The following is a 22,075-nucleotide window of genomic DNA, read 5'->3' on the forward strand; positions in this document are numbered from 1 at the left end:
AAACATTATAGTTAAGCCCATTAACTCAGTCTTTTCTATGATATGTGTGAATAGGCCAAAATTACATAGTGATCAAGTTTAGTCATAAACTGACTATGAGGACATTGCATCTCACTAAAGATGAATCTAAATCATCCAAACCATGGTTTGCTTTAAATGATGTCAACAGGTTTGTGTTTGGGGTTTGGTTTAGAGGCTTAAGAGGCTGTTTTAATGCCATGCATTTGATAACTTTCCTGTTTATATACAAATTTTTATTATTTTATTATTAATTTTGATATGTTTTTACCATTATTAACCATGAGCTGCTTACCAATAAAACCAGTACAAAATGTCATAGTGTACATTGGACCCTATTCCAGTGAGATTTAACAGTGGGTCCCATCCACCAATACCAGTAAAGACCCAAAGAGACCATTATAATTTCCATTAAACCAGTACAATTCTCATTTATAACCGTCAAATCCATTAGAATTTCTGTTATGCTTCTATAGGATTTCTCAGCATGGCCGTGTGTGTGTGGGAGAGAGAGAGAGAGAGAGAGAGAGAGAGAGAGAGAGAGAGGGGGGCGCGTGTTTATGTGTGTATAACTCTTCATACAGATGAGGGGTGGGAGTCACGCTCTCTTTGACGTAGTCTCACACCTGCTCGGTTTCCATAGCGCGCGTTATTGCGCAACACGTTGGTTGATTCGCTCCGTTCGGCCTTGACGCGAACGCACTCGACTCGGTTCGGTTCAATTCGGCTCCGACAAAAGCACCGAAGTCTTCGCTTCTTCCTCCCACACTCGGGAGAGATCACGGACGGACAGGTGCATGCGCATTCCTCGTTCCCGGGCAGTTCGGGATGCTGCTGGTGCTGATGCTGCTGGCGGACGCGCATCACCAGTATCACTGAAAGCGCAACGGACTTCTCGAGCAGAAGCGGCTCCGAACCTCTAGAACACACATCGAATGAACTGCCAGCTTCACGGAGCATCTGATCCCAGATTAGGCGATGACATCTGTTAAAAGACCGTTTTCGTGGGAACCGCGATTAACATGCAGTGAAGCTCATGCGTGATTTGCCATCGGTAATGTGTCCGAATCCGAGCAGCCAGTGAATGGACACAGCTGTCCATCCGGAGCTCTTCATTTTCCGCTCCGTCATCGCCGATCTTTGTAAGGATGCAGTTTTGATACTTAAACTGATGTCTCTTTTTTCTTTAAATTGTGTTATCTATAAGTCTAAAATGTGGTGATGCACATCTTTTTTTCCACATCTTCCCCACCCTGGAAAGAACTCGGACTCTTTAATCTGGATATGTTGAAAGGCAAGTAAGGATGGATGGGATTATTAATATTCTGGGGGTCCTGACGCTCGTTTTCGAGGGCATCTGGTGCCAGGGAGTGTATGGTAAGTGACTGTTTGATAACTCCCATGCATTTATATGCCAGGCGACATTCCATGTGTGGATGTGAACAGGTGCCATTTCACAAACCATTTCAACTGCATGATGTGCCTCAATCTCCCCAAGACACAAAACCGACAAGGGTTTGTGTTCAGTAACAGTAACATTATCATTGCAAACGTATTCATTTTAGCACAGAACACACACCTGTTGGGTTTTGCAATTCTGATTTTTTGATTATAATTTGATTGAATAAATAGAAACTGGGAATCATTTTCAATTCGAGAAATGCTGTCTCGTTTTGCACTTACAGTTTGGGTTAAGGTTAGTCTGTAGTCATCTCATACAAACCATTCTTAACAGCATGAAACAGTTCAGCCCAAGACTGCTTCAAGGTTCAAAGCTAAAGATGTCAGAATGATTATAAATATCACTGCGAACGCTTCAATGACATTTTCATCCAGGCTAAACTCATTTTCACATTGCTGTCTTCTCGTTTGCGTTTGCGAATGTTAATAGCACATCATCTGAAATCTTTGTTTGTAGATAGTGGCACTTTCTCGACTCACCCTCCACCCACCCTTATTTTCTATAATATATTCAACTAGTGGCATTCAGTAATGCAGCGTGTGTTATCCAGATCTCTGCATACCGTGACTCATAATGTGCAAATGTCATTAGAGAAAACATCTGAGCTTTGTTTACGCCGGGCTGCTGTTGCTCGGGGGCGATATATCTGACTGGTGGGTCACGCTTTCAGAGGGTGGGCGTAATATCAGCCTTGCGTTTTTGGAGTCGGTTCACATAGAGAGGAGACGCGGGAGGACGTGCATGTGTCTAATGAGATCATTGAACCTCAGCTAAGCTGGATCCATGTCAGAATCAATGAGTTCAGTCCCGTCGGTGGAATGAGATGATTTTTTGAGATGTCTCATTGAAATGCTATTAATCTACAGTCTGGTTTCTCATAAGTAATCATTATAGAGATGACACTGTCTCTGTACATACTTAGCAGGGATGCATCTGATAAGTTTACTCGACAGAAATCCATCATTTAGAACAGACTGCAAGGCAGACAGACATCGAGCAGACGTCATACAGAGTATGATGATCACACGTAAATAATAAACAATATCAATTACTATAATTGTGTTTTTATATATACTGTACACATGCATATACACAATTATAGTACTTGATATACAGTCGCGGAAAAAATTAGGAGACCATTTCAAAATTATTTTCAGTTTGTACTATTAATAGGTATGCATTTAGGCAAAATGATGATTTTTGTTTCATTCGCTGAGCTACTAACAATATTTCAAATAAAAATATGGTTTCTGTTTGTATTTATTTGCAACAGGTGAAAATAGCAGAAAAGATGCTCTGTATTTTTTCAGACCTCAAATACGGCAAAGAAAACAAGTTCATATTAAGAGTTTATTTCCAAAAAGAGATAACTCAGTTTTAAAAAAATTTCAAAAATCATGTTTTTTTATTGTGCATTCCAATTAATATCAATCAAACTGCAGTTAGTTTGTTTGATTAAAGCCAGAATAACAAAAAAATACAGCTAACTAACACAATAAAACACAATAAAAACATTATAACATAATAAAAATATGATTTAAAAAAATCACTTTTAAGCAATACAACAGTCATATTTTCACATATATTTAGAAAAGTTCAAAAGAAAAATGTATGTGATAACCTGGAGTTTATTTCGGGTTTTGTGTGTCTTGTCATGCTGTCAGTCTTTCACATTGCTGTTGGGTGACTTTATGTCGCTCCTGAGTTTTGATTTTGTTGAAATTCTACAGACACTGGACTGGAATGACATGAAATGAAAATTCAGAATGATTCGGAATAATCTCTTAAATTTGTCTGCGGCTGTTTAAGTAATTGACAGCATTTGTAGAGCATTGCATTAGTAACATAAAAGGTTATGAGTTTGATTCCCGGGGAACACACACACTGATAAAAAAGTTCAGCTAGTGCATCTGCCAATTTTGCATAAATGTAAAAATATAAATGAATCCTTTTACCACAAGGAAACATTTAACAGCTACAGGAAAATCACATTATGATGTTCCCCGAACTGAAGTAATGAAATGTAATTAAGTAAATTGACGTTCCACTAAACTAAAGTCATTCAAAGATCTTACCTGAAGGTACTCCAGCACTGAGAGATTACATCTGAGATGCAAGTTTTACAATTTCACCTTCTTCCAAACAACTAGAATTCAATTTTTGCTGCTGCCCGCAAAATGTTATCATTCTGACCAGGAATCCTGATAATATTGATAACCGTGACGATTTTATTCACTATGATCGTGATTTGAAATTTTCACACCGTTACATCTCTAATTCAGAGATGTGTTTGTGTAGGGTGGTTTTACGTGTAGGGTTCATGGTAATGCAAAGTGTTCGATCACCAGTCATTTAAGTCTCGAATCCCAGTCTGATGAAGAACTGACGTCAGGATACATTCAGTACCGTATTTCTGCTGTAGTAACCTTTCTTACATTTACAGTTCTTCCCCTTTAGCACTAATGACTTGCATATCGTCGCTGCCCTTCTGAAACGTCATACTGGATGTCCAAATTCGCTGTTTTTCATGAAATGGAAAAAACACAGTACTTTTTAAATGATTAGCGACTGTGATGTCAAAGTTAAATAGGACTTTTTAATACTTTATATTGGCTGGATATTTGCTAATCCCAGTGACAAACACAAAAGGTGACCAATAATATTGATTTACAATATTAGGTGTGCAATATTTTATCAGAGTGTGTTCCAATGAGATCAAGCCCATGACCTTGTGATCTGGGAACACTTAAATTGTGATGTGTGTTCATGTGATCAGAATGAAACTGGTTTGTTCTTCTTTGATTCTCTCTTCTTCACATACTGACAAAGACAGGGAGCTTTTGTAGCACTAATGAAAGAAAGTGATGAGTAACACGTGTACGTGAGGTGTGTAATTGGTGTTTTATCAGTGTATTTTCTAGCGTTCTTGTGCCTCCACGGAGAACGATGGGAAAGAGTTCGGTCACATGACGCCATCCGCTCAAAAATCAAATCAAAGATCTTAAATAGCATTAGTTCTTCTCCATCAACAAATCACTCAGTGTGTTCAAATTAAAATGTACAGCGGTGCCAATTAAAACTTAATTATGACCGATACCAATTACCTTCTGCAATGATTCTTTATTTGTCGCTCCCTCAGCTTTGAGAGTTTCTCAATGGATGGATGGCGGTCACGTCTATTCGTCGTTTCAACATTCAGCCATCATCAAAGAATAGCAACTAAATCAATAACAGTCATTGTATGTAAAGAATATGAAATCTTCTTGGGTTGTTTGGGTTTATTTTTGTTTCTCATTGAGGTGAAGGGATGAAGGTTTGCGACAAGTGACGCGCTCCTTGCATAACATCGTTGCATGCTTAAAAAGTGTCGAGATAAAAACAAGACGCTGGTTCTTCATTTCATCTCTTCCTCTGGCCGCTGGTGAAGTCGGGGCAGCTCGCTTCTCTTTTCACATCAGTCTTCAGTCGTAGCCCTTCTAAGCTATGCAAATGCATTCCACCAGTGCAACTAAAGCGCTCTGTGTTGCTCCTCTGAGCTCCTCCTGAGCTCTTTATCAATTCCCTTGGATCAGGACCCGCACATTTCCAACTGTAATGAAAACGGTGAAACTGTGACGCTGGGCCGCTGGCTCGAACCATTTTCACACTTGCTGGATTTATGCTGCTCTCAATCTGGCAAAACTGGGATTCATTTTGTTTGCTAAATTAAACGATTTGATGGAACTGATACACACGTGTTGGCTAACATGGTGCTTTTCCAATGGTTTTGTTTCAGGTCCTAGAACATCAAGTGGCGATCAAACACAGTGCCAATATAGTTTATTAAAAGTAAACAGACGTTTGTTTCATTCAAACGTTGAAAGGTTTTAAAATAACGAGCAGCATAAACCCAACGGTATGAAAAATATGAGCATTATGAAAATTTGCCTCTCAGCAGCCATTAATTCACCATATTGTTTTGTCCTCCGAGTTTGTATTTAATATAGTGTTGTTGTGTTTTCTTTCATCTGGCGTACTTTTGTTCGGTGTTTCTGATGATGTTGGCATCTGTATATAATGGCCGCTTACCAAGTCGAGACAAAATCCCCAAAATAAGTATTTTCGTTAAAACCTAGTTTTCAAAAGAGTCTAATAATGATTAATAAGTTTAGCTGTCAAGTACAATTTCAATGAAAATGTCAGCTTGACCTTAGTAAAAGTTTAAAAGTGGTTGAGTTGATGTAACTTAAAAATAAGTTGTTTTTACAAATTGATGTATGTAAAGACATTGGCAAAATTTAAAATAGTAAGTTAAAAAGACTTTTTGATTGAACTTAAAAATGTAAGGCATGCAGCAAAGAAATTTTATATTGTACAGTATGTAAAGTTCGCTGCAATTTTATGTTTCAAAGAGATGGCGATAAAGTGGCAAACATACAATTAATATCCATATGTGACCCTGCACCACAAAACCAGTCATAAGTGGCACAGGTGCATTATATGGGTCAAAATGAGTGATTTTTATTTTATGCCAAAAATCATTAGGATATTAACTATTATATTAACTATTAATGATCATGTTCCATGAAGATATTCTGTAAATGTCCTACCGTTAATATATCAAAACTTTATTTTCGTGAGTGGATGCAGCAAAATCGCGAACAAAAATGGCTCGAAAAACGCTTACGAACTTCACTCGCTGCTGCCGCTCTTTGAGAATTACCCACTTAAGTTTGGTATCTACTGTATGTTAACTTAGAATTTCAGCTTTTGGGTTCATCTACTCTCCACAGCGTCATTACAGCGGTAAGCCCATTTGATTATTTTCTTCTTGTTTCTTCTTAGCAGTGGCCTGCTTCAGCGCCTTTGATGGACAACCTTAAAGACGATTTCCTCAATATTTTGCACCCTCAGATTCCAGATTTCCAAATTGTTGCATCTCAACCAAATATTCTCCTATCCTAACAAACCATCAATGGCTTATTTATTCAGCTTTCATATGATGTATAAATCTTAATAAAAAAAAAGTCCCTTATGACTGGTTTTGTTGGTCCAGGGTCACATTATGTTTGCACATTGCGTGTTATATTGATGATAGCATTATTTGAGTTTAATGGAAATTGATTTATTAACCTTACCTCTGAGTCACAATGTAACATTACTTAATTACATATTGTTTTTGTTTGGTATGTTAGTTTAGTTGACTGTATATTAGTAACTTAGTCAAAATGTTGTATCGTTATCAGTTGTTTTTTGGTCACATACACAGTAGAGAGTATCATCACAGTGTCAAGCATTATATTAACAATCAGCCATGCGTGTTCTTTCTTTACATATCTATATTATCCAAATACATAGTCTGTCATTGCTCAACCTCCAGCGTGCCCCCGCGAGCGAGCGACTGAACGTTTGCTATCAGACTCATTGGCAGTCTCATGATAATCTTTCTGTGTGTATCTTTAGCCACACGCATGCATTTCAAGTGTCGCTCCTGTGTGAAGTGATGTCTGTTGTCATGGTGACAGCATCCGCCGAACACTTCTCGCATCCCGACTGCTCTCGTGCGCCAGAGAGTCAATCTTTGAAACAAATGTGAAGTGATTGCGACCTGCAGACGCGTGCCACCGCCGCATGCGACATAACGTGTATCGCAAATGAGAGAAAAATCACTTCCGTCATTTTATCTCGCAGCCAGTTCATTGTGGCTATTTATCTGTGTTGTGTGTGAGGTGACGGGTTGGGAAGAGGGTGACTGTAAACATGTTGACTTGGAAGCCATCAGTAGTTGTAACGCGTCAGTGCGTGGGCAGAAATATGCAGTTGTGCATGCATGCGCGCGCATGTGTGTGTCATCACTTGAGACTTCTGCTATTTACTGACTCAGTATTGTATCAGCGGTAAATGGATATTCATCGTGATATTCAAACCATGTGTGAGCTGTGTTATTGTTTTGTGTGATGGTGTGAGTGTTGTTCAGAGACACGGTGAGATTCACTGCGCTTGTGCAGTCGAAACAGTGAATACAGAGCAAAAGGTAGACTATATTTCCCCTCCGGAGATTGAGTTTGTCTGTGAATAAAGTGGTGGCAGCGCTAAAGTTGTGCCTGTCAGCGAGAAGATCATAGCGGCAGCAGTTTGCCCTCAGCCAAAACCTTCTCCATTTACAGGCGGCCGATGTCTGACGAACCAGCTCTCTCTCTCCTCACAGCGTGCCTGTAAAGAGCTGCACGTCAGCAGTTGTCAGAAGCTCCACTGTACTCCACCATCACACACACCGGACCTGACAACTCATGGGGAAACGTCGCTGAGATGTGCTTTTGTTGCTGTTCCGGCTGATTTTTCGCTTCTCACACACGTGAACGTTGCAGTCAGTTTGTTCTTGTTGCACATCAATACCTGATGGACAGACTTGATCTCACATTTCAAGATCTTCTGCCAGGCAGGAACTTGTGTTGGTGACGTGAGGTACGCACGTTCTTTTTTTGGTACATATTTAGTCTTTTATATTTAGTCTTGTGTAACAGGTGTTTTATTATTATTTTTGAATAAAAATATACTACAACACAGAATAGATCTCGTCTAAAAACATTAACAATGCATTTCTTGCAGTGTAACGGTGTGGTCAACTGAAAAAGTTGAATTGAAGAATGAAATTGTTGTGTATGCTGTTGTGTGTTTTGAATCATTACTTCAGCACAATGGACATTCTGTATTTTTCTCTCTATTTATACTTGTCTCTCTCTTTCTCATGCAAATTCCTTTGGTTTGTTAAGCAGGGCCGTCAAGTTAATTGGTTTTGTGGCACTGAACAGAATCTCTTCCCGGCTGCAGTGGGCCACTTTTAACATCTCTGTTAAACTGTCATGTATTGAATACAGCTAGCGCCGGTGTGTTTACAAATGTCACATCTGAGATATACTTTTCATTCTGCCTGAAAGAACTCACAAATTTAATATTGATGGTCTACAGGACATACATGGGGTGTTTTTTTTTCAAAATAAGCAACTTTTTACACTCAGTGGTGTTTAGCTGCAGAGCAACCTTCGTATTGCTGATGCGTCAAATTCATCAGATGAAGGAAACTATTTGTAATAAACATTATCACACAACTGTCCCACAAATGCATGCACCGCTCTATTGAACTGTAACTGCACATACCGCATGCACTGCTCTGTTTACGCTTCATATAATGCTCTGTTGTAACTGCATGCAGTGCTGTGTTGTAAGTGCATGTTTTAACTTTATGCAATGCTCTTTTTTAATGTCATGCACTGCTCTGTAGTAAAAGCTTTTACCACATGCACTGCTCTATTATAACTCAACGTACCACACACTGCCTTGTTTTAACTTCATGCACTGCTCTGTTTTAACTTTGTGTACCGCATGAATTGCTCCATTGTAACTGCACGCACCGCATGCATTGCTCGGTTTTAACTTCATGCGTTGGTCTGTTGTAACTGCATGTACCGCGTGCACTCTGTTTTAACTTCATGTACTGCATGAATTGCTCCATTGTAACTGCACGCACCGCATGCATTGCTCAGTTTTAACTTCATGAACTCTTCTGTTGTAACTGCATGTGCTGCTCTATTGCAACTGCACGAACCGCATGCGCTGCTCGGTTTTAACTTCATGCATTGGTCTGTTGTAACTGCATGTACCGCATGCACTGCTCTGTTTTAACTTCATGCACTGCTCTGTATTAACTTCATGTACCGCATGAATTGCTCCATTGTAACTGCACACAGCGCATGCACGGCTCCGTTTTAACTTCATGCACTGTTCTGTTGTAAATGCACGGGTTGCTATATAGTATGGATTTCTGTTGTAACTGCTTCATGCACTGCTTTTTCTGACTTCATGCACAGGCTGCTCTGTTTGCGCTGCTGTTTTATAATTCCATGCACTGCTGTATTGTAACTGCATGCACTGCGGTCTGTTGTTGATGTAGTTAATTGTACTTCTGATTCTAAACCTAATAAGCAGGCACTTAAGCAGCTAGCTTTGCGTGTGCAAATGTGACCACACTGCATTATGGTTTGTAATCCTCTGAAGCGCTTATTCTTTAAAATGACTGATATTAATTATGAATGGACAACGATGAGAAAATGTTTCATTCTGTGCAGATGACGCATTGAATGTGTGTGTGTTATTTTGAGGAGGGTTGCTGTGATCAGAACATGGAGTGATTACTCTTTCCCTGAAATAGCTCGATGAGCCTCAGGAGAGACTCCCCCCCACACGTGTTCGCTCTTCTCACAGGCTGTGACGACTCACGTCACTTTTTCTGCGAAGTAAAGAAAGATAGAAGCAGCCACAGGCTGTGTGTGTGTTGCAGCTGATGCATGGCCTTCTAACACACAAACAACTGTAGAGGCTGTGTGTGTTCATCTGAAGTCGTGATGCCTGGGAGTGTGTGCAGCTCGCAGGTTTAAATTACATTGTCATATTTTGGTCTCTGTGATTTTCCATATTACTGTACTAGTTCCCATCATACGCTGGGGTATGTGGGTGTTTGTGTCCAGCATTTTAATAGTTTTTTTCAGTTTCTTCATAAATACTGTCCTCATACAAACTTTCTTTCCTGTATAAGTTGCAACTAGTCACATTTTGTGAGAATCTACATATATGGATATGCTAAAAGGCAGTATTTTGCTCCTATTCTCAAGATGTTAGTTGACATAATTTATTATTAAAAACATCCTGCGTGTCCCTTCAATTATGCATCAACCCCACTAGCATCAGAGGTTCCTTTTTTTTAAGTTTTTAACTATTCCATAAATCAAATCCTCATAAACAGGACAAGCTGAATGTTCTTCATCATATGTTTTATATTTGTAAACACTGATCATTAAAAGTTTGATATTTAAGAAACATGATCATTGCTCATTGCATTTTCCTTCCAAGACGCATTTAGTAATATCAAAATAATATTTAAAAATGCTAAAGGCTAAATTTTTAAAAACCTGACAATTATTAATTTATTTACTTTGAGATGGTACAGTGCCATCACTTTAACATATTATTAAACATGTTTTTCATATTTTATGTTTCATGAAGTCAGGGGCACAATTCCAGAGGGGGATAGAGGGGACATGTCCCCCTCACTTTAGAAACGTCCCTCATCAATTTAATGCTTAATCTGTGCAAAAAGCCAGCAGAAGCTCTTATACTAGCACTCCCACCAGTATCTGATTTGAATAGTGAAAGAACAAGAACAACATTGACCTAAAATGAGATTTCAGTGGGGTAAAGCGTGTTGTTTCGACACGGTAGACCGGTGTTCGATTCCCCCGAGGTTCGCTCTTTTACATCTTTCCATCACATATCAGATCGTAAAAGTCATTTGTTTTAAATAAAATTTAAAAAATGTTTGAAAATTGGCTAACAAGTGTTTAATCATAAAGTTTAGGTCAGTGAATGAATAGTCAGTCAATTGGCAGACCCGAGCCGCGAGACATGAATCTTTCAAAACATCTGACTATTTCTCTAGTTTAAATTGAGCAGCTCTTCTACATAACCGAGCTGAACACATCACGCGCATCTCAGGGACATTTATGTTGATGATCGTTTGCGCTATATCCTCTAATATCTTTATCTAGCGCCAAACGCGCTGCATTTGAACCCTTTCCGCTCCGCCAGCACTGCTTCTGCCGCCAAAGGCGCGTCGCATAAAGACCTTCAAAAACCAAGAACAGGTAATTAAAGGGACACTTTTATTTTAACGCTGCAGTAAACGAAAATTCACCAGTAATAAAGTATTTTTATCGGTCAGTAAGTTCACTGTTTGCTATAGGCAATTCCAGGTTTGTGACCGATTATAAACCATAGCGTATCTACATTTAGCATTAATGATATTAATAGCATTAATAATCAGCATGTTAAAGCGGTACTTCAACCCTGAATCAAAATTTCCCCGAAATTTTACACGTGGAATTATAACTCCGTGGAATTTAAACGTAGAATTATAACGTGGAATTATAACTCCGACTGCATTATTCTTCGGTTGACACACACTTTTACCTGTTCTCCATCTGAACCCTTCACTCCAGCTGTCGGGCTGCGTTGTGTTTGTGTTACTCTCGCATTAGCCCTGCATGCAGTCGAAGTGAAAGAAGGTGTTAAAGAAAGCTGTAACGCTAGCAAGGTCAGGTTCTTTTCTCCTGTCACAAATATTTGCTTGTACGAGTGAAGCGCTCTGGTTTACGCCGCACGGCCGCGCGCCTCCTGCAGCTAGACGCCCAAAAGCAGACATGCACGAGTCAAACAGCCGGCTCAGTGTTTTATTGCGGTAAGCTGTGAATCACAGCTACACGAAAGCCACTTATCACTGTGTGATATGACGGCATATAATCTCTCGAGGTGGAACATGCGTTGGTGTAACGATTGTCTGAAGTTCTGGCCGATCTACGGCTGGACCTTCCAGAATGGCAGAGACGGCCGTAAAGCTGTTTTATAGTTGGAGCTTTTATAGTATTTTCTGCTCTCTAAAGACCCGTTTCTGTTCTGAGAGCCAAGAGCTGTAAAGTTCCTCCGTGCGGTGAAACGCATTTATTTGCGATCGTCAGACGTGCTGCAGGTCATTTCAGTCACGCTTATAAGACGTTTCTGTTTCAAGCACATAGACATATACAGTATTATTTATACTGTAATACAAAAAATAAGAATGTGCCTAAATAAACATTCAAACAATATATTCTCAGAGGAATTCGTAACTATTTTTAGAGGTGACTCATTCATATGAATTTGTATGCATGAATGAAGTTCCACCCCCAAACTGTACTGTCACTGGTGCGAACATCGAAATGAAATGATCTAGACATCTCCCATCTCTCTTATACATCTCCACTATAGCTGTAAGGTGAAATTCCCAAGCAAATAATCAATAGCGTGTTCTTCGTATCCAGAAGCATTTGCTGTGTGTGAGTCTGTATTTAGTGTTTGCAGTCAGAGCGGAGGAGAAGAAAGATTAAAAGACGTCTCTGTGAAGGTGCTCTGTCGTCTTCGTTGGACTGAGGCCATTATTAATATGCAGCGACACTTGCATACAACCGCAATGATCCGGGATGTCTCGTCATGGACCATAAAATTCCCCAAGGTGCCTTTAGCCCGTCTCATATTGAGAACTTCCTGTACCTGCATTATAAATCATAGCGTTTCCATTATGGAAAAGTCTACAAATTGCATTTGTACATTGAATTGAGGAAAGCTTCCGGCGCGGTCTCTCTGTGTGTGCGTGTGTGTCCCGTTTAAAGGTTACAAGAGAACATGGCCTGATTTCTGTGAATAGATATGTGAGGTGTGATTCCTCGGTGGACAGAGTACTAATAGATTTACAGTGTCATGTACAGTACTCATAATAACTGTTGGAAGAGTTCATGTAAACATTGATGCTGTGTAATATATATTTTCTGTGTCAGTCTTTATTGTTTGTCCTTACCATACAGCTTAGTAATTCATTTTAATTTAATTCATTTTCATTCATAATTTCATTTCATGATTATGACATTTGGCTGACGATTAATTGTCTATTAAATAACTGCGATTATGGCGATTAATTGTCTGTTTTAAGTCTTTGACAATATAACTATTAATGACAATTAATTTATTAAATGAAGAAAATAAATACTTTAGAAATGTGAAAAATGTGTAAACAACTTAGATTATTCACTATAGAGTGATCTTAACAGAGAAGACTGTCTTGAGCACTAAAACTAGATATGAGGGTCTTACTGTGTAGATGCAGCAAGTCTGGAAACAAAACAATTCAACACAACACATACAAAGCTAATTCAACTTAAATGATGGAGAAATGTCATTTGAATGTCACAGTGCGTGCAGATCAAGGACGGTGATGTTAAATGCAGAAGATACTGCAGATCACCCTTGTTTTCTAAGGATTCACAAAAATTGCGTTGACGTCAAATAATTGCGATGAGACAATTCAATTTTTGTGAAAGCCCTATTTGTGACTCAGTGTGTGCTTGTGTTACAAAAGCGTATTGCTTAAACTTTAAGGGTCACTCATTCATTATTCATATTATTCACATATCAAGTAAACTTATCTATCAAATGTAACTTTAGGAATTCGTGACAAATAAAATAAATAAATTAAGACGTTTCCATCTTTTCTGCTATTCTGTTATTGTCCCACGGTTTGTTTTCTGCATTTTTCGGCCCACGTTATTCATTTCAAAAACTAATTTTTGTTTTTTAATGAAGGAAACAAATATGTTTGCTCAATTTAGTTTTTGCATCTGAAACTAATTTCAGACATTTAGGCAAAACAATTTTAAATTAAATTTACATAATTATATATTATAGTATGATTATAGTTTTATTTGTTTATTTATTTAGTTATTTTCTTGTTATCTGCAGTGCTTCATGCATGAGCATTTGGAGTACAGCTGTAATGTGGTCTTTTTTCAAATGTTAAACATTTTTCATATTAATATCCGGCGAGAACTTTAATCCACTGGCAGACGTTTCCCTGGAAAGTATAAATATTATAACCTCCTTTTTATAATATATATATATATATATATATATATATATATATGTTGCCTGTGGTGCAGAATCTACACTCTTTAACTTTTCTTATCAAGTTTTTAACTTTAAATCTTTCACTATACAGTACATTTTTTTTCTTACGTAATGCTGTGATTGATCACGAAGCTGCTTGATTTGGTTTCTGACTTTCTGAGGAATGTGTTTAAAGTCCCTGTTCAGAATATGAATGAGAATATTTGGTTAAAATCATGAATGAGTGACAACGGAGGTTAAGCGTGTCCCTGCACGGCCGTGGCTGTTTAGTCATCGAAATGCGTCGTCATCCCGGATTGATTTTCACATTTTCAAGGCTACGTGTTTTATCACTAAGAGTTGTTTGTGTTCTCAGGGCCAAGGTGTTTAATGCAGTGCGGATGAGATCCCGTGCGAGGTTGAACATTTGTGTTTGAGGTCACGCTGCCTCTGTTTACCTCATTAACTGGTGTAATGAGTGCAGCTGGAGCTCTCAGACCCGACATTGGACTTTACTCTTTAAAGCACATCATTAGGAAAATGAACCATGGTTTTATTATAGTAAAGTGTGGGAACCAAGTTTTGGGGCGTGTTGAATATTTTAAATACAAATACCGTGGTTAAACTATGGCTATTGTTGGGAGACAATCGTCGCTGTGGTTACTATAGTTAAACCGTGGTCAATTTTTCGTAAGGGTGGACGTAGCTGAAACACACATCATGGCGCTGGAGATGAAACGGTTAAACTCCTCATGATTCCCATCGGTGCTGCTCCATCTTTCCAGATGACACAGTTCCAGCAATGATGCAGATGGTTGAGGTGTAAACCGATGTGGCTCTACATCTTTAGCAGGTCAGCATCACAGACGTCGTGCATCACGTAAAATCACAGAAAATCAAGCGTCACCTGATCTGCTGACTGTGGTTAAACGCAGTTGCTTTAACTGGGACTTAAACCTCAAATCTCCATAATGGACTGATTCATACGCGGCCGGCGCTCGTGAAATCCCAGATGCGGTTTAATTTTATACTTCCGGCATCCCAGGACCAAATAACCTTGACAGCAAACCCCCTGTGATGTCATTAGACGATTTTTCTGCTGCCGTTTGCGAGCGAGTTCATTTCTCTGTGGTGCGATGGGTTTATATGATTAAATTACGGCTGTCATCTTTGATCTGGGATTCGCTGGTGTCGTTCGGAGAGCTTCGGAGGGCCAGCGGCTGTACTGTAGCTCCTCCCAGCCGTCCTTGTGTGAGAAAGAGCTCATTGATAAACATGGCATCGCTCGTGTGGCGTCTGTAAACAAAGAGCCTCTCTGAATCCCTCCCGATCTGTCCATCTATTCCGCGCGTGTGCTTTGGTTTTGCTGCCTTTTGGTTGCTAAATGCAGCGCGGACGTGCCTTTTTATGTCAAACTATTGTTGCTTTAAATAGACAGTTCCCAATTTTTTTTAAATCTGTCATCATTTGTTCATCCTTATGATGTTTAAAACCTGTATAACAGTCTTTCTTCAGTTAAACACAAGAGAAGATATTTTGAGAAACGTCTCAGTGGTTTTGTGTCCATACAATGGAAGTCAATGGGTTTGTTTGGTTATCAACATTCTTCAAAATATCTTCTTTTGTGTTCTGCAGAGGAAAGAAAGTCACACAGGTATAGAATGAAACGAGAGTGGTTGAATGTAATTTTTTAGTGATCTAGAAGAGAGAAAATGACATTTTTGCTAATTTTGCAGCTATTAGCCGCTAGTAAGGTCTACTACACTACTTTTGACTATATATATACATTTATTTTTAGAATGTAGTTCAAAGTATAGAATTACTGGGCTGTATGGTAAGGACACACAATAAGTACTGACACAGAAAAGGTTATATTTACCTTATATTTGGGGGATTTTGTGAGTGAGTTAGTAAGGTAGTAAGGTGGCCTAACCTGTCAGCAATGTGCTCATGTGGTAATTTCTGTTTCCATAGAAACTCAGTATAATATCTTAGTTTTGTTATTTGTGCACAGGTTTTTAAGATTATGACAGTCAAGTGACTCTAAACTAGGGTTGCAGAGCGTACTAGTGCTACGGTAGCATCACAACTAAAGCTTCAAAATGCCTGCGATGCCGCTCTAAACGGTAGTATTGTACCGTAAGTAATGTTGCATACTGTATGTGCTAACATTTGAACACTTACCTTTTTGTGGTGTTTCTCTCCTAAATTAATCTGTTTTGAATGACGAGATATTGATTCAGCGAGTCATTTATCAAGTTTTCGTTCTTGAATAAATCAGTCGTTTTGAACGCATTGGTTGAATGATTCACTGACTCAGTAAAAAATTGCCGCCACCTACTGGTCGTTTTATTTTCGCCTTTAAAGTAAGCTTAACATTTCCCTTTGTAAACATTGCTGTATAAATGAAATTTTTCGCATATTTGAATTAGTTTCCACGTAAAAAAGTTCTAGTGTACAACAATATTTACTACAGTAAACGTGACTAAAATTCCTAGACACTAGTGTTTTTGAGTCTTACCATAGTAAATATTACTATAATACTACGATTTTTCCAATTACCATAGTTAATACTACAAATTATTGTAATGTACAGTATAATATAATAAATACTAAATGTTTCATATCGATGTGTGTATTAATAAAATGTGGTTTATTTTGTAGATTTCGATTATGAACGTGCCGCAGCATCGTGATACTACTTGGTATCGTGATACTTCAGCTGGTATTGTATCCCAAGATATGTTTATGGTACCGTGACAACCCTACTCTAAACCTTCGACTAGTAGTGTATTAGAATACACTTAAATGTGTTCTTAAAACAAATATGAAGATGCTCTAACGTAAAAGTGTCAAAGCTGGAAAAAAGGTGCCACAAAGTTCTTCACATTGATGCCATATAAGAACAATTTTTGGTTCCCTAAAGAACCATATACTCTGAGGTTCTTATAAGAACAATTTTTTTCATGCTTTTCTATAGTCTAAAGAACACTTTTTTACAACAAAGGACCTATTGTGAAGCAGAAAGATTCTTAATTGAACCATTTAGTCAAAAATAGTTCTTGTATGGCATCATGAAGCACCTTTATTTTTAAGAGCGTATTATGGTTACTTTACTCTATATTCTGTTGTGATGTTGACACTGAACAACAGCCGTACGACACAAATACAGTACAGTACAGTCTGTTTGGAGGATTTTTTATTGTATTGTATGTCGTTTAATGTGAGGTACACGTTTCCACATAATTCATGTTAATCAACAACAGCACAATTTAAACCTGAGCTCACAATTGCTTTAGATTTTACATTTTCCCTCTACTGCTCTAAGTCTTTCCTTCATCGGTTTTGAATTTTTCCAACGGTTTGTGTAGCGTAAGTTAAACAACGAGACAGCAGTCAGGTGCTTGTGCTGAGCTGTTGGGCGGAAGATTTATGTGCCAATTCAGCATCGCCTCATTTTTGCCTCCTGCATTGTTAAGACGCTCACAGAAAGCGTGTAAGGAGCCTGTAATTACAGCGCCCGCCAAGTGTTTGGCCCTCATTTAACCTTCATCCCGGATGCAACATTCCCTGCGTTCGCCATCACAAAGTGTTACGGTAATTCCTGGCTCGCGTGCATAATTGTTGCTGAACATGTCAAGTCTATAGACGGCGCGACTGTCCCCACAGACAACAAGCACATTGTTAATTGTTCCTGGGAGAGTGTTGGGATTTGTTAGCAGGCGTTTCGTTGGTGTCAGTGCCTATGAATCTCACAATTAAAGCCTCTATTAGGCGGATTGAAGTGTCCTGAAGGTACAGCGGTTTGTTCTTCAGCATCCTGCTCTTATGAGCAGATTCAATTCAATTTTATTTTACTTTTCACAATGTGCATTGTTGCAGCTTTACATGAGAAAAAAACAGAAAAACACAGCAAAGGTATAAACACAGCACATGGTGTTTATAGAACAAGCCAGATCATTCTAATAAATAATATCTAATAAAAGCAGACTCCCGGTGAGCAAGCCAACACGGACCTGTGGCGAGGTGCCCAAACTCCAATGAGAAATAAATGGAGAAAAAAACCTCGGGAGAAACCAGACTCAGCCGGGAGGGCCAGATCTCCTCTGACGCGTCACAACTGCACTCAGTGACTTTGATTAAATGTTAATGAGTAGATGTTTATAAAAAATCTAATTTGGTCTTATTTTGTGATCAATATCAGACAACAGAGGAATGTTATAAGCAGAGAAAATATCATGTCATGGCATAATGTCACTGAGTGCAGCTATAACTTCAAACTGCGGTCATGTGATTTAAGTTTAGCATCAAAACTAAGTATTGTAAATTTAGCATTAATGTGACATGTAGACGGTGTTTGCTCTTGGGTGGTGATGGAATTACCTGAGCTGGAGCTGAGATGGTCAGTCAGTCCGCAGGCTCTCGCAGGAGGATGGCACGGGGTATTCAACTGGAGCTGTCGTAATCTCTAGTTAGGGATGGGCATATGACGTTCATCGCATGGGTATCCCGAGGTGGGGAGGAAGGCAAAAAGAGACTAATTGGCATGCTGTTCATTAATTGTTTTATTTATTTTGCATATTTTGCATTAAGTGAATGCTTGGCTGAAGAGATGTGTCTTTAATCTAGATTTAAATTGGGAGAGTGTGTCTGACCCTGGAATAGTATCGGGAAGGCTACTCCAGAGTTTAGGTGCTACGTATGAGAAAGCTCCGCCCCCTTTGGTGGATTGAGTTATTCTAGGTGTTATCAGAAGTCTGGAGTTTTGAGATCTTAGAGAGCGTGATGGGTTGTAGTGTGGTAGAAGCTCTGTTATGTAGGTAGGGGCTAAACCATTTAAGGCTTTATAAGTGATTAAAAGAACTTTAAAGTCAATACCATACTTAATGGGTAACCAGTGAAGGGATGATAACATTGGGGTTATGTGATGGTATTTTCTGGACCTGGTTAGAACTCTCATGTTGAATATTTACGATTCTTGATTGGGGCGGCTCCGATGTTCTTCCGATCAGGTTCATTCACTCTTAACACACATCACACCACAGGAAGGTCTGGGCCCGTATTCATGAAAAATCTTAGCGCAAAGAGTTGCTCCTATTGACAAAATTCCTAGAAATGTGGGCGTTTCCCCTTAAAATGACAGAAAAGATCCTAGTAAAGAAAAAAGTCATTCATAAAGCATCTAAACCCGTAAAAGAGCTCTTAAGGTCCCACATTTTAAGAGTAGCGAGGAGGACTTTTAAGAGACTTAAGAGTTTCTTTAGCAGCAGAGAAAATGGACGAAACACGAAAAAGTGAGAAGAAATGTGTTGCCATGCATGAAATTCCCATTTTACTTTAAAGGTTTATCAGATTTTTTAAATTGTTTTTGTGTGTGTTCAATTTTGATTTTCTTGTATAGCTGTTTTGACGCAATGCAAATTGTAAACGCGCTATAACATTAAATGACATTGAATTGAATGACAGTGAGTTAATAAGACACAACACATTAGATGTTTGTGACCGATCCTATTAGAGACACGCTAACATCTCCAAGATAGCGCAGAAATGCCACAGCGGCAGAAATAGAAGAAATCACCACATCAACATATTTAGCAGCTGGAGAAAAGCAGCTCTGCAGCAGAGATGATCTGGTTCCGTCACAACCAGTGATCACACAAACAATTACAGCTCTTATTGTGTCACTGCTCATTTTCTATCAAATATGTTGACATTAACAGCATGGTAAATAAAATATAAAGAATATGTGTGTGTGCGTGTGTGTGAGTACGGTAAAACAGAACAAAATTACATGTGCAATTTCAAACTAATGACCCTATACTTAAAAACACTCTTATTTCCTTCTTGGCCAACCAACCAATCACAGTCTTCAAAAGCCATAGCAACGGGGTCAGCCCCGCCTCCTCACTAAGATAAACTTTTTTGTCTTTTCCTTGCTCAGAGTTGCTCTCAGATTGATCCTGAATCACTTTTAAGTGAAGACTCCTACGTAGAAGTTTTTAAGCTAAATTAAGAGCTTTCTTAGAGGATTCTTAGAAGCTTTAAGAATACGGGCCCTGATAAGACAATCTTTAAAGCCGTTTAAGTTCATCGGGACTGTCGGAAGGAGAGAAATCGGCCCGTATCTTGTTGTGAGTCCCTGGCATTACATGCTTTGGCGTGATAGCGGGTTGAACAAAAATATGTTGTAAGAATGCTAAGATTCCCATTATTTTATTTTTTTTTATTTCTGAATGTTTTTAAATGTTCCAATAACAAAAATGCTTTTATACCATAATGACATCTTTTTGTATAACTTTTAGTGAACATTTTTTCAAAGTTCTGAGAGTGTTGGCATTTTTTTGCATTAATGGTTGCACACATTCTCACTCCCGACTCGTCACATATTTACGCTCGGTCAGCGCCCTTCGGCGTCACTTTTGAACGCGCAGGGTACCCCTTTGGCGTCGTTTGATTATTGGTTGATTATTTTTATCTACAGAATAAACATTTTTTTAAAATTAAGTGCAAATATACTCGCTGACATTTGAATCGCCATATTTTGCAAACATTATGTTTTTTCATAAGGATATATCCCCTGCAAAGCCACCTCCCTCTAAAGTTTAAGAAACATCGTTTAAAAAGCGAATGGTGGACTCTCTTGGACCGCTCCGATGCGCTAGTTTTTTACACTTCTGTTCTATCTAAAAAATAAATGACCCGTGAATCCATATCCGTTCTGTCATATTGAAGAGGATGAAAAGGCCTTTTGAAAGATTACCGGCTACTTTCTTTCATTCTTGTTCCCGAGCTGTGGAGGAACTTCTCCAGGGTCAGATAAGCTACAGCAGAAGGACGTTAGCGGTTTTATCACGCTGACAAGTATCTATAGATGCTGTTGACTTTAAATTAAAGAGGAACGCTTTGCAATCAATCATACGTGTGCAGGCCGGACCGGAGAGCGAGGCTGTGATGCATTGACCTGCTCCTCCAGCTCAACTAAACCAGTCAGAGCTGAATTAAACTCGAGACAAGAAAAACGTTCAGTGGGATCAGGAGATAGTCGGTCATAATATCCTCAGACACTCCGGATGGTTCTCAGTTGACCCCCTCTATAGGTGCAGTCCTGTAGTATAACCAGTGTTGGGTGTAACTAGTTACTAAGTAATTAGTTACTGTAATCTAATTACTTTCCCATTAAAAATAAAGTAAGGGATTACTCTTATTTTTTGTAATTTAATTACAGTTACTTCTGCATGTAATTGAACTAAATACGGCGTAATATATTCAATAATGGAAATGACATCAAAATTCAAAGTCTAACTTTAAAATGTATGTTTTAATGTATCCTTCTCACATTTGTATCCTTCGGTCAGTTAATGAGAATAATTTATGTAGTTATTTATCATTTATTATTTATTTAAATGAATTAAATAATCAGTTTCATGTCTATCCTTGAATCAATTCTTATCAAGGTTGATGTAGGATATAGAAAGTAATTAGTAATAAGTAATTAAATACTTTTTGGAGAAAGTAATTTGTACAGTAATCTAATTACACTATTGAATCTGTAATTAGTAAATAGTAATCCATTACTTTTTCAGAGTAACTTTCCCAACACTGATTATAACTTCACAAAAATTCACTTTCACTCATCTCCTTATTTTCATATTGATAATAAATATGAGTTGATTTTCTTTAAAGCGGAGGCAGTGTTTTCATAAACATGTTTGTAAAATCCAGGCTGAAGTCTCATAAAGTCATGCACATGCCCCACTCTTCTGAACAATGATAACCACAAAACTGAAAAAAATGTCGAACTCTTCTAAATATCCGAGATAAGTGAACATTAAACACTAACAAGTCTTTAACTTTGCTGAAAAACACAAAGTAATCATATTTTAAAACGTACTCTCCTAATGCAGTCTGACGCAAAGCATGCTGGGAAATCCTTCTCGACCAATTGTGTTCTAATGCGTTTTATTGTCTTTTGTCACGTCGCATCGCGCCGCGTCCGGTGTAGACACGGTGTAAGTAGAACTTTTTAAAAATAAAATTAAGTTTACATTACTTAATCTGTTTGATTATTTTGAGCATTTGGGTTTACGGTGTTAA

The 22,075-nt window shown here is 38.5% G+C and overlaps 1 protein-coding gene across 4 annotated transcripts in view; it reads left to right on the top strand.

Moving 5' to 3' along the window:
• Window positions 1–578: 578 nt before the first annotated feature.
• LOC130565717 (MAM domain-containing glycosylphosphatidylinositol anchor protein 2-like) overlaps window positions 579–22,075 on the top strand; it is a 109,479-nt gene continuing 87,982 nt past the window's right edge. For 3 of the 4 annotated variants that reach the window (XR_008964405.1, XM_057352739.1, XM_057352741.1), the window contains exons 1-2: window positions 579–1,160; window positions 1,280–1,395. Coding sequence is in view for 3 of the 4 variants with exons in the window: in XM_057352739.1 (XP_057208722.1) it covers window positions 1,323–1,395 (73 nt within the window). In the remaining variant the exon portion in view is untranslated. The remainder of the gene's footprint in view (window positions 1,161–1,279; window positions 1,396–22,075) is intronic. The other variant, XM_057352740.1, reaches the window with a different exon arrangement.

This window comes from Triplophysa rosa, linkage group LG15, assembly GCF_024868665.1.
Source record: "Triplophysa rosa linkage group LG15, Trosa_1v2, whole genome shotgun sequence".
Classification (NCBI taxonomy): Eukaryota; Metazoa; Chordata; class Actinopteri; order Cypriniformes; family Nemacheilidae; genus Triplophysa; species Triplophysa rosa.